This window comes from Pleurodeles waltl, chromosome 4_2 (genome assembly GCF_031143425.1).
Source record: "Pleurodeles waltl isolate 20211129_DDA chromosome 4_2, aPleWal1.hap1.20221129, whole genome shotgun sequence".
Taxonomy (NCBI): domain Eukaryota; kingdom Metazoa; phylum Chordata; class Amphibia; order Caudata; family Salamandridae; genus Pleurodeles; species Pleurodeles waltl.
The window spans coordinates 410,445,992-410,458,682 of NC_090443.1; the positions used below are offsets into that span (position 1 = coordinate 410,445,992).

Consider the following 12,691-nt stretch of genomic DNA (forward strand, 5'->3'; position numbering starts at 1 on the left):
GCAGATTAAAGGTTTTTTGTTTTAACTTTATTTTTATTTTTTTGGACCATGTAAGGTGATCTAAAAGGGGGATCAAAAATGCAAAATAAATGTTGGTGCTCATAAATTCCACAATGTAAATGTTAACTGTCTGCAAATGTAGTATGGAACATATTCCACCCCGATTTTCACATTGCATGATATTGGTTGCACATATTTGTGAGATTGGTGGCAACATTAAAACAGGTTCTCTGTTTTATTTGGGTGTGGACTTAATCAAATGTTTTTTTGCTTCTTTCCTTGTTTGCTCACAGATGTCTATTACCCTCCCCAGTCCTCACAGTGTGTCTCCCGATTTGTCCGACCTCCACCATCTGCCACTGAGCCTGGCAACCCTTATTTGGATCATTACCAACCTTACATCCAGGACCGGGTTGTGAACCCACAGTATGGTGCTCAGCCACAACAGTACCAGACGATGGGCCAGCCCATATACCCACAGCACTATGATGCCCGACGGGTTTATCCTCCTACCCAGTCTTATCAACGGGAAGAGTTGGTACGTTCCAGCCCAGTGCCCATTGAGATGCCTCCAGCAGCAGTGTCATCCTACGTGCCAGAATCAAGGGAGCGGTACCAGCAGGTTGAGGGGTACTATCCAGTGGGCCCGCATCCAGGGCAGATCAGACCTGCATATTACAGAGTATGCATTTTACATTGCATGTTTTTTTTTTACTTTGAAGTGCTGCTGTTTCATAATTGGAATGTCTGCACATGCATGTTGAGAATTTGCCTGATCAAGCTCAATTCTACACCCGTACAGGTGTAATTTACTTTACCGCCTCTTCGTTATATGGATACCTGTCTTTAGCCTTAACATGTGTTTTATGTGGAAATCATTGTTTTAGACATTTGTGGCTGTGGATACACATGCTGTGCGTACTCCTGCCATCGAGTGTTGGGCCCAGATGTGTGCATGTTGTTTTTCCGCAAAGTAATCTTCTTGAGTGACGAGGTAGCGTGACTTCCTCTTGTTTTGTAATGTGCATGGTGTCCATGGGCATCGTCTCCATTGTTAGATTGTTTTCTTTCCGCTGTTAGGTTTGGACATGTTATTGAGTCCATTGCGACTTCCCTGTGTTCACCAAGCCTCACCTGTGAAGGAACCAATGCTATTTTGCTATTGGATGTGGTGTTGTACCAAATACTCCTGGCCAATCTCCATACAACCCCTGCTGCTCACCTGAGCACGACAAGGCCTCTTGCTTCACCTTCCACTCTTTCCTTCGAAGAAGGCTCTTTGAGCCTGCTCGACTTGTCACTTTGAAGTGAAACACCGAAGCGGAGACAACTCCACAGACCTCTTCGGTACCTAGGACCTCGAAGGGGAACATCAACTGGAGCCGTCAGCCACTGAGGAAGAGGCCTACGTGTCCACCCTAAGTTCTGGCTCTGACCTGGAAAATCAGACATATCACCCGTTCAACAGGTTGTGAGTACAGTCCCTCCTCCCCTGTCCTCGTGACATAGCTCTTGCTCCGAGCAGACCTCTTCAACGGCCAGACAGCCACTCTATGCTCAGAACCAGACTTCCAGGCTGCCACTGCCATACGGCCTTGATTGGCACCAAAACCGTTTCGGACACCATGCCTAGCCTTGGCTTGGCACAGAAGATCTTGAAGCTGATGCACTCTGCACCAACCACCTTGATATTTGTGTGAAATGCCCTTCAGATCCAAAGCCTATGCTTCAAAGGCTGGCTAAATTTGTACCGGCGCTGAAACCCTTGGCACCAAGAGCAAAGTCAACCATCTGCTCTGTCGAATTGGTCCTCCAGAAGCTACAGGCCGAACTGGACGTCCACCATTGTCACATCACAATCTATTTTTACGCTGGCTGGGCCCTTGCCCATCCTCCGGCATCCACCACTCTGACATTGATGAGGCAGACTGTTTCGAGAAAGCTTGTGAGCTTCCACCACTGCCCATGCAGCCGAAACTGCAACACAACGGTAACAACCCTCTCCCAGTGTCTTAGCCACCATCCTCCATACCTTCCCCCGTGCCTCAGGTCTCACCCTCTCCATCTTCTCTCTCAGCTAACCCACCTTCATTAAATGCCACAGGGGTACAGAGGATCCATATGACGCCCCCACAGGACGCCCTTTGGAATGCATATGATGTGGACCCTCCAGGGGACATGGATGCCGATCTCTATCCCACTCATCCCTCCCCACTAGATGACACTACCTCTTACCATGAGGTCCTTGGTAGGCGTTTCAGAAATTGGAAATGCACAGGGATTCCATGGAAAAATTCTTCCTCCAAAGGTTCTGTGCAGTACAACAACTTGGCAAACCTGCTCAGTAGGATGTGACAGCAAGTCCACAAGTGGGAATTCAACCCATGAGTCCTCTTTACGCATTTCCGGCAGTCGGGGTTTTCTTGCTTGGATTCTTTCGTCACGGCAGAAAACACAAAATCCCCAAACTTTGCCTCGAGGTTCAGACCCACAGTCCATGAGCAATGCACTATGGATAAACTGGTCAGGGAAATTTGCCTACGCGTTTCTGCCTCTCCCTTTCCTTCCGTTTATAATAAAGAGGCTTCGGCAGATGTCTCTCACCCTCATCCAGGTGGCTCCTGTCTGGGTCAGACAGCCATTGTCCACCACTCTCCTGAAGCTCTCAGTGGTTCCACATGAGCGGCTCCCAAGCAGGGTGTACCTTCTCGCAAAACCACAGAACGATCAGGCGCCCGGACCCCAGGACGATCAACCTTGCAACCTGGCTCCTGAGGTCTTAGAAGTTGGTTTTCTCATACTTCCTCCGAATGCTTGAACATTCTTAAGGAAACACACAGCCCTACTGCTCGCTCCTGCTACGCCACTAAATGGAAACTGTCTATCGAAACACATTGATGCCTTGCAGCTAGTGTCCTGGACATTCTCTGTACACCTACAGACGTGTGAACTCGCGTTCACCTCCATCCAGCTTCACTTAGCTGCAGTGGCTGGCCATCATATCCCGCTTGATTGGTGGGTCTCAGAAAGGTTATTCCGCAACGGGTGCCTCGTTCTTCCATGATGTATCAAAATGAGATGTCCAGGAGTTCCCTTACTAGTGTCCAGGTGTTCCCTTACTAGTGAACAGAGACTTGCTCTAGGAATCCCAATGTGCTCTTTTAGAGGATAGTGTAGTCGAGAAGCCTTAGGCTTATCAGAGAGGAGTGTTGGACATCTGAAAATACACACATGGTCAATAAAAGAGACACAGGGCTCAAGAAGGAGATCAAAACACATTTGCAAAAATAACAATTATCTTTATGTGGGATGGCTTGTGTAGCTCAAGATACACACGCTTAGCATAAGTCGGCCGTCTAGTGTTGGGCTTGGAGTGTTATAGGTTCTTTTTCTTCGAAGAAGCTTTTTCGAGTCAAGAGATCGAGTGACTCCTCCTCCTCTCTGTGATAGTGAGAATGGGCGTCGAGTCCTTTGTTAGATTGTTTTCTTCCCCCCATTGGGTTCGAACGTGTTCCTTCTCGCTCCGATAGATCTTGGTTCGTAACTATCTGAGGTTCTATGTCTTTTCCTTAAACGTCAGTATTGTTTTCAAGCTTGTTTTCCATACTACACTCGATCCGATTGTAGCGTCAGGATCAATTAAACGCCCTTTCAGGGGCCTGCGCCCTTCTCGGGCCTACTGCGTCACAGGCTCATAGATAGATCGGACTCCATTTCGATTCCGCCCTCGGTGCCATGAAAAGTTCCCTTTCATTGACCAACACTCGGTGTGTAACCTTTGCCTCTCTCTGGATCACAAGGAAGAAACCTGCGAGGCGTGCCGATCCTGCCGCTCTAGGAAGACTCTGTGGGATCGAAGAGCGTGTTGGTTAGCGAATGCGTCGAAGTCGACCGAACAAACGCCTGGCATTTTCAGTGAGGAATAGGCACAGACTGCAGTTTCCATTGCAGACTCAGATTCTGAGCGCGACTCAGATGGGGACAGCCAAGTTATTCTTGCGGCGCAGTACATGCGTACGCTTGCCATCACTAAAAACATTCCAAAAAGTCAGCACAAATGGTCTTGGGTCCAACACTGCTTGTGGGCCATGGTCGGACCCGAAAGTTACATCTCGATGACGGCCCCTCGTGTTAGACGTCAAAGAAGACCAAAATGCATTCCACCGAACAGACTGCCTCGCCTGCTTCGGGGTCGAGTTGCAAGGTGGAGGCTTCCACTTCGGAACGAAACGTTACAATACCACCTAGGAGCCGAAGCATCCAAGTTCCTCTTCGGAGCTGGAAAAACTCCCATCTGTTTCAGAGTCTATATTTTGGCCTGAGTCACCAAGCTTTCGGGGCACATAACTGTGGGAAGTAAACATGTTCCATCTGCAGAGGAGTCCACCGACATTAGGTTCATACACAATGGAAAATACAAATACAAAAAGACACTGGGAAAATGATTTCCTCTCCTCCTTCAATAACCAAAATGAAACTGTCTTTGCAGGAAAGTTTGGAAGCTGGGCCTTCACCTGCAAAAATATTAAAGCACAGGGGGAAGCCAAAGGCAGTACAACAGCCTTCTCCACCGCATTCTCCTTTGCTTCCCACTTCTCCACCACCTGGTACTCCACCACTTTCACCTACACAGTATTCTTGCAATCTCCTGGCTCTTCACATGGGGATTAAATGGGTGACAATACTAATACTGTAAACCCATGCAATGTGTATGATCCAGACCCTATTCCATCTAATGATCTATATCCCTCTAGGCCATCTCCACCTGAAGACAGCACGGCCTATAGTCAGGTGATTTCTAGAGCAGCCACATACTGCAGTGTACAGCTGCGCTCTGAACCCATAGAGGATGACTTTCTATTCAACACGCTATCCTCTGCATATTAACAGTACCAATGTTTGCCAATGCTACCATCCGTGCTAAAACATGCTGATGACATTTTTAAAGAACCAGCAAAGGCTAGGGTACTCGCACAGAGGGTGGACAAGAAATATAAAGCTGCACCATCAGATCCACTCATTATAACACAACAATTGCCACCTGATTCCATTGTTGTCAGTGCAGCTAGAAAGAGGGCAAATAGTCAGTCCACCGGGGATGCTCGACCCCCGATAAAGAAAGCCGCAAAATCAATGCAGCAGGCAAAAGAGTGGCAACTCAAGCTGCAAATCAGTGGAGAATTGGCAACTCTCAAGCTCTTTTAGCAAGGTACGACAGGGCCCATTGGGATGAGATGCAAGAGTTCCTCCAATATCTCCCACCAGAACATCAAAAAAGGGCACAGCAGGTAGTGGCAGAAGAACAGGCTATCGCCAACAATCAAATTAGATCTGCCCTAGATGCAGCATACACCGCAGCTAAGGGTATAAATACTATTGTCATGATCAGGAGGCATGCTTGGTTGCGGTCCTCAGGATTTAAACCTGAGATACAGCAAGCGGTCCTTAATATGCTGTTTAGCAACCAGCAGCTACTTGGACCAGAGGTGTATACCACCATTTACCACTATTGAAAAATTAAAAAAGGACTCAGACACAGCAAGGGCCATGGGTGCCCTGCACAAAACACCTTTTAAGAGTAATTTTGTAGGCCTCAATTTAGAGGGTGTTTTAAACCCCAAACATCAGAGGCCTCTATGACCCAGCAAAAGCAGGAACAACAGTATTACTCTAGAGGGTCTGTAAAGAAATGGCTCCCTGTTGCAGTTACCCCCCCACTTTTTGCCTGATACTGATGCTGACTTGACTGAGAAGTGTGCTGGGACCCTGCTAACCAGGCCCCAGCACCAGTGTTCCTTCACCTAAAAGGTACCATTGTATCCACAATTGGCACACCCTGGCATTCAGATAAGTCCCTTGTAACTGGTACTTCTAGTACCAAGGGCCCTGATGCCAAGAAAGGTCTCTAAGGGCTGCAGCATGTCTTATGCCACCCTAGAGAACCCTCACTCAGCACAGACACACTGCTTACAAGCCTGTGTGTGCTAGTGAGAACAAAATGAGTAAGTCGACATGGCACTCCCCTCAGGGTGCCATGCCAGCCTCTCACTGCCTATGCAGTATAGGTAAGACACCCCTCTAGCAGGCCTTACAGCCCTAAGGCAGGGTGCACTATACCATAGGTGAGGGTACCAGTGCATGAGCACTGTGCCCCTACAGTGTCTAAACAAAACCTTAGACATTGTAAGTGCAGGGTAGCCATAAGAGTATATGGTCTGGGAGTCTGTTTTACACGAACTCCACAGCACCATAATGGCTACACTGAAAACTGGGAAGTTTGGTATCAAACTTCTCAGCACAATAAATGCACACTGATGCCAGTGTACATTTTATTGTAAAATACACCACAGAGGGCACCTTAGAGGTGCCCCCTGAAACTTAACCAACTATCTGTGTAGGCTGACTGGTTCCAGCAGCCTGCCACACTAGAGACATGTTGCTGGCCCCATGGGGAGAGTGCCTTTGTCACTCTGAGGCCAGTAACAAAGCCTGCACTGGGTGGAGATGCTAACACCTCCCCCAGGCAGGAGCTGTGACACCTGGCGGTGAGCCTCAAAGGCTCACCCCTTTGTCACAGCCCAGCAGGGCACTCCAGCTTAGTGGAGTTGCCCGCCCCCTCCGGCCACGGCCCCCACTTTTGGCGGCAAGGCTGGAGGGAACAAAGAAAGCAACAAGGAGGAGTCACTGGCCAGTCAGGACAGCCCCTAAGGTGTCCTGAGCTGAGGTGACTCTAACTTTTAGAAATCCTCCATCTTGCAGATGGAGGATTCCCCCAATAGGGTTAGGATTGTGACCCCCTCCCCTTGGGAGGAGGCACAAAGAGGGTGCACCCACCCTCAGGGCTAGTAGCCATTGGCTACTAACCCCCCAGACCTAAACACGCCCTTAAATTTAGTATTTAAGGGCTACCCTGAACCCTAGAAAATTAGATTCCTGCAACTACAAGAAGAAGGACTGCCCAGCTGAAAACCCCTGCAGCGGAAGACCAGAAGACGACAACTGCCTTGGCTCCAGAAACTCACCGGCCTGTCTCCTGCCTTCCAAAGATCCTGCTCCAGCGACGCCTTCCAAAGGGACCAGCGACCTCGACATCCTCTGAGGACTGCCCCTGCTTCGAAAAGACAAGAAACTCCCGAGGACAGCGGACCTGCTCCAAGAAAAGCTGCAACTTTGTTTCCAGCAGCTTTAAAGAACCCTGCAAGCTCCCCGCAAGAAGCGTGAGACTTGCAACACTGCACCCGGCGACCCCGACTCGGCTGGTGGCGATCCAACACCTCAGGAGGGACCCCAGGACTACTCTAAGACTGTGAGTACAAAAACCTGTCCCCCCTGAGCCCCCACAGCGCCGCCTGCAGAGGGAATCCCGAGGCGTCCCCTGACCGCGACTCTTTGAATCCTAAGTCCCGACACCTGGGAGAGACCCTGCACCCGCAGCCCCCAGGACCTGAAGGACCGGACTTTCACTGGAGAAGTGACCCCCAGGAGTCCCTCTCCCGTGACCAAGTGGAGGTTTCCCCGAGGAACCCCCCCCTTGCCTGCCTGCAGCGCTGAAGAGATCCCGAGATCTCCCATTGACTTCCATTACAAACCCGACGCTTGTTTCTACACTGCACCCGGCCGCCCCCGCGCTGCTGAGGGTGAAATTTCTGTGTGGACTTGTGTCCCCCCCGGTGCCCTACAAAACCCCCCTGGTCTGCCCTCCGAAGACGCGGGTACTTACCTGCAAGCAGACCGGAACCGGGGCACCCCCTTCTCTCCATTCTAGCCTATGCGTTTTGGGACCACTTTGAACTCTGCACCTGACCGGCCCTGAGCTGCTGGTGTGGTGACTTTGGGGTTGCTCTGAACCCCCAACGGTGGGCTACCTTGGACCAAGAACTAAGCCCTGTAAGTGTCTTACTTACCTGGTTAACCTAACAAATACTTACCTCCCCTAGGAACTGTGAAAATTGCACTGTGTCCACTTTTAAAACAGCTATTTGTGAATAACTTGAAAAGTATACATGCAATTTTGATGATTTGAAGTTCCTAAAGTACTTACCTGCAATACCTTTCGAATGAGATATTACATGTAAAATTTGAACCTGTGGTTCGTAAAATAAACTAAGGAAAGATATTTTTCTATATAAAAACCTATTGGCTGGATTTGTCTCTGAGTGTGTGTACCTCATTTATTGTCTATGTGTATGTACAACAAATGCTTAACACTACTCCTTGGATAAGCCTACTGCTCGACCACACTACCACAAAATAGAGCATTAGTATTATCTCTTTTTGCCACTATCTTACCTCTAAGGGGAACCCTTGGACTCTGTGCATGCTATTCCTTACTTTGAAATAGCACATACAGACCCAACTTCCTACAGGGTCTTTCAGAGAGTCTTATAGAGGACACAACTTTAGAAGTAGGGGGAGATCCACTGCTACAAGAGGTGCCTCCACCTCATCAAAGCAGTGACTTTCTCTGTATCCCCACACAGCACACATCTCCTGTGGGAGGAAGACTGCAACATTTCTACCATCAATGGCACAACATTACATCAGATCAATGGGTACTGTCGATTATCCACAATGATTATTGCCTAGAACTCATCTCCACTCCACCAAATATTCCCCCTCGCTCACACAGGTTTTCTCCAGAACTCCTCGTTCTGCTAAAACAAGAGATAACATCACTTCTACTCAAAGGTGCAATAGAGGTATTACCTATAACTCAACAAGAGACAGGAGTATATGCTCTATACTTCCTCATACCCAAGAAGGATGGCGCACTCAGACCAATCCTTGATCTCAGACCCCTCAATCAGTATACTGTAGGAAGTTGGCTCTGTATGCACTATTTCAAAGTAAGGAATAGTATGCACAGAGTCCAAGGGTTCCTTTTAGAGGTAAGATAGTGGCAAAAAGAGATAATACTAATGCTCTATTTTGTGGTAGTGTGGTCGAGCAGTAGGCTTATCAAAGGAGTAGTGTTAAGCATTTGTTGTACATACACACAGGCAATAAATGAGGAACACACACTCGGAGACAATTCCAGGCCAATAGGTTTTTGTTATAGAAAAATATCTTTTCTTAGTTTATTTTAAGAACCACAGGTTCAAATTCTACATGTAATATCTCATTTGAAAGGTATTGCAGGTATTGCAGGTACTTTAGGAACTTTGAATAATCACAATAGCATATATACTTTTTACATAAAACACATTTAGCTGTTTTAAAAGTGGACACTTAGTGCAATTTTCACAGTTCCTAGGGGAGGTAAAGTAATGTTAGTTCTTGCAGGTAAGTAAACCACCTACGGGGTTAAGATTGGGGTCCAAGGTAGCCCACCGTTGGGGGTTCAGAGCAACCCCAAAGTTACCACACCAGCAGCTCAGGTCCGGTCAGGTGCAGAGTTCAAAGTGGTGCCCAAAACGCGTAGGCTTCAATGGAGAGAAGGGGGTGCCCCGGTTCCAGTCTGCCAGCAGGTAAGTACCCGCGTCTTCGGAGGGCAGACCAGAGGGGTTTTGTAGGGCACCGGGGGGGACACAAGCTCACACAAAAAGTACACCCTCAGCGGCACTGGGGCGGCCGGGTGCAGTGTGCAAACACACGTCGGCTTTCCAATGGATTTCAGTGGGAGACCAAGGGGTCTCTTCAGCGGTGCAGGCAGGCAAGGGGGGGGCTCCTCGGGGTAGCCACCACCTGGGCAAGGGAGAGGGCCTCCTGGGGGTCACTCCTGCACTGAAGTTCCGATCCTTCAGGTGCTGGGGGCTGCGGGTGCAGGGTCTTGTCCAGCCGTCGGGATTTTAGAGTCAGGCAGTCGCGGTCAGGGGGAGCCTCGGGATTCCCTCTGCAGGCGTTGCTGTAGGGGCTCGGGGGGGGACAACTTTGGTTACTCACAGTCTCTGAGTCGCCGGAGGGTCCTCCCTGAGGTGTTGTTTCTCCACCAGTCGAGTCGGGGTCGCCGGGTGCAGTGTTGCAAGTCTCACGCTTCTTGCGGGGATTGCAGGGGTCTTTAAATCTGCTCCTCTGGATACAAAGTTGCAGTCTTTGTTGCACAGGGCCGCTGTTCTCGGGAGTTTCTTGGTCTCTTGGAAGCAGGGCAGTCCTCTGAGGATTCAGAGGTCGCTGGTCCTGGAGAAAGCGTCGCTGGAGCAGGTTTCTTTAGAAGGCAGGAGACAGGCCGGTAGGACTGGGGCCAAAGCAGTTGGTGTCTTCTTTCTTCTTCTGCAGGGGTTTTCAGCTCAGCAGTCTCACCTCCAGGTGTTACAGCTCCTGCCTGGGGGAGGTGATAGCATCTCCACCCAGTGCAGGCTTTGTTACTGGCCACAGAGTGACAAAGGCACTCTCCCCATGTGGCCAGCAACATGTCTCGAGTGTGGCAGGCTGCTAGAACCAGTCAGCCTACACGGGTAGTTGGTTTAAGTTTCAGGGGGCACCTCTAAGATGCCCTCTGGTGTGTATTTTACAATAAAATGTACACTGGCATCAGTGTGCATTTATTGTGCTGAGAAGTTTGATACCAAACTTCCCAGTTTTCAGTGTAGCCATTATGGTGCTGTGGAGTCCATGTTTGACAGACTCCCAGACCATATACTCTTATGGCTACCCTGCACTTACAATGTCTAACGTTTGGCTTAGATACTGTAGGGGCACAGTGCTCATGCACTGGTGCCCTCACCTATGGTATAGTGCACCCTGCCTTAGGGCTGTAAGGCCTACTAGAGGGGTGACTTATCTATACTGCATAGGCAGTGTGAGGTTGGCATGACACCCTGAGGGGAGTGCCATGTCGACTTACTCGTTTTGTTCTCATCAGCACACACAAGCTGGCAAGCAGTGTGTCTGTGCTGAGTGAGGGATCCCTAGGGTGGCATAAGCTATGCTGCAGCCCTTAGAAACCTTCCCTGGCATCAGGGCCCTTGGTACCAGAGGTACCAGTTACAAGGGACTTACCTGGATGCCAGGGTGTGCCAATTGTGGAATCAAAAGTACAGGTTAGGGAAAGAACACTGGTGCTGGGGCCTGGTTAGCAGGCCTCAGCACACTTTCAATTCAAAACATAGCATCAGCAAAGGCAAAAAGTCAGGGGGTAACCATGCCAAGGAGGCATTTCCTTACATATACTCTCTGAGCATTTGCACTTTGTAGGAAGTTGGCTCTGTATGTACTATTTCAAAGTAAGAAATAGCATGCACAGAGTCCAAGGGTTCCCCTTAGAGGTAAGATAGTAGCAAAAAGAGATAATTCTAATGCTCTATTTTGTGGTAGTGTGGTCGAGCAGTAGGCTTATCAGAGGGTAGTGTTAAGCATTTGTTGTACACACACAGGCAATAAATGAGGAACACACACTCAAAGACAATTCCAGGCCAATAGGTTTTTGTATAGAAAAATATATTTTCTTAGTTTATTTTAAGAACCACAGGTTCAAGATTTACAAACAATACTTTAAATGAAAGGTATTTCTCTTAGGAACTTTAGGAACTTTGAATTAGCAAAATAGCATATACGGTTTTCACACAAATGGCAATAAGCTGTTTTAAAACGGGACACTTAGTGCAATTTTCAACAGTTCCTGGGGGAGGTAAGTGTTTGTTAGTTTTGCAGGTAAGTAAACCACCTACAGGGTTCAAAGTTGGGGCCAAGGTAGCCCACCGTTGGGGGTTCAGGGCAACCCCAAAGTTACCACACCAGCACCTCAGGGCCGGTCAGGTGCAGAGGTCAAAGTGGTGCCCAAAACGCATAGGCTTCAATGGAGAAGGGGGTGCCCCGGTTCCAGTCTGCCAGCAGGTAAGTACCCGCGTCTTCGGAGGGCAGACCAGGGGGGTTTTGTAGGGCACCGGGGGGTGGGACAAGTCAGCACAAAAAGTACACCCTCAGCGGCACGGGGGCGGCCGGGTGCAGTGTGCAGTGTGCAAACAGGCGTCGGGTTCTTAGAAGCAGGCAGTCGCGGTCAGGGGGAGCCTCTGGATTCCCTCTGCAGGCATCGCTGTGGGGGCTCAGGGGGGTCAACTCTGGCTACTCACTGGCTCGCAGTCGCCGGGGAGTCCTCCCTGCAGAGTGCAAAGTCTCACGCTTCCGGCGGGAAACGTGTGTTCTTTCAAAGTTGCTTCTTTGTTGCAAAGATGCTTCTTTCTTGGAGCAGAGCCGCTGTCCTCAGGAGTTCCTGGTCCTTTTTAGATGCAGGGTAGTCCTCTGAGGCTTCAGAGGTTGCTGGACCCTGTGGAACGCTTCGCTGGAGCAGTTCTTTTGAAGTGGGGAGACAGGCCGGTAGAGCTGGGGCCAAAGCAGTTGGTGTCTTGGTCTTCTCTGCAGGTTTTTCAGCTCAGCAGTCCTTCTTCGTCTTAGGTTGCAGGAATCTATTTTGCTGTGTTCTGGGAGCCCCTAAATACTCGATTTAGGGGTGTGTTTAGGTCTGGGGGGTTAGTAGCCAATGGCTACTAGCCCGGAGGGTGGCTACACCCTCTTTCTGCCTCCTCCCTGAGGGGAGGGGGGCACATCCCTAATCCTATTGGGGGAATCCTCCATCTGCAAGATCGAGGATTTCTAAAAGTCAGTCACCTCAGCTCAGGACACCTTAGGGGCTGTCCTGACTGGCCAGTGACTCCTCCTTGTTTTTCTCATTATCTCCTCCGGCCTTGCCGCCAAAAGTGGGGCCGTGGCCGGAGGGGCCGGCAACTCCACTAGCTGGTGTGAAGGCTTCACCCCC

The 12,691-nt window shown here is 49.5% G+C and overlaps 1 protein-coding gene across 6 annotated transcripts in view; it reads left to right on the forward strand.

The window, feature by feature from the left end:
- Nucleotides 1-12,691, forward strand: part of RC3H1 (ring finger and CCCH-type domains 1) — a 655,450-nt gene that overhangs the window by 297,708 nt on the left and 345,051 nt on the right. For all 6 annotated transcript variants that reach the window (XM_069231606.1, XM_069231604.1, XM_069231602.1 and 3 more), the window contains one exon: nt 294-682. In XM_069231606.1, the coding sequence (XP_069087707.1) occupies nt 294-682 (389 nt within the window). The remainder of the gene's footprint in view (nt 1-293; nt 683-12,691) is intronic.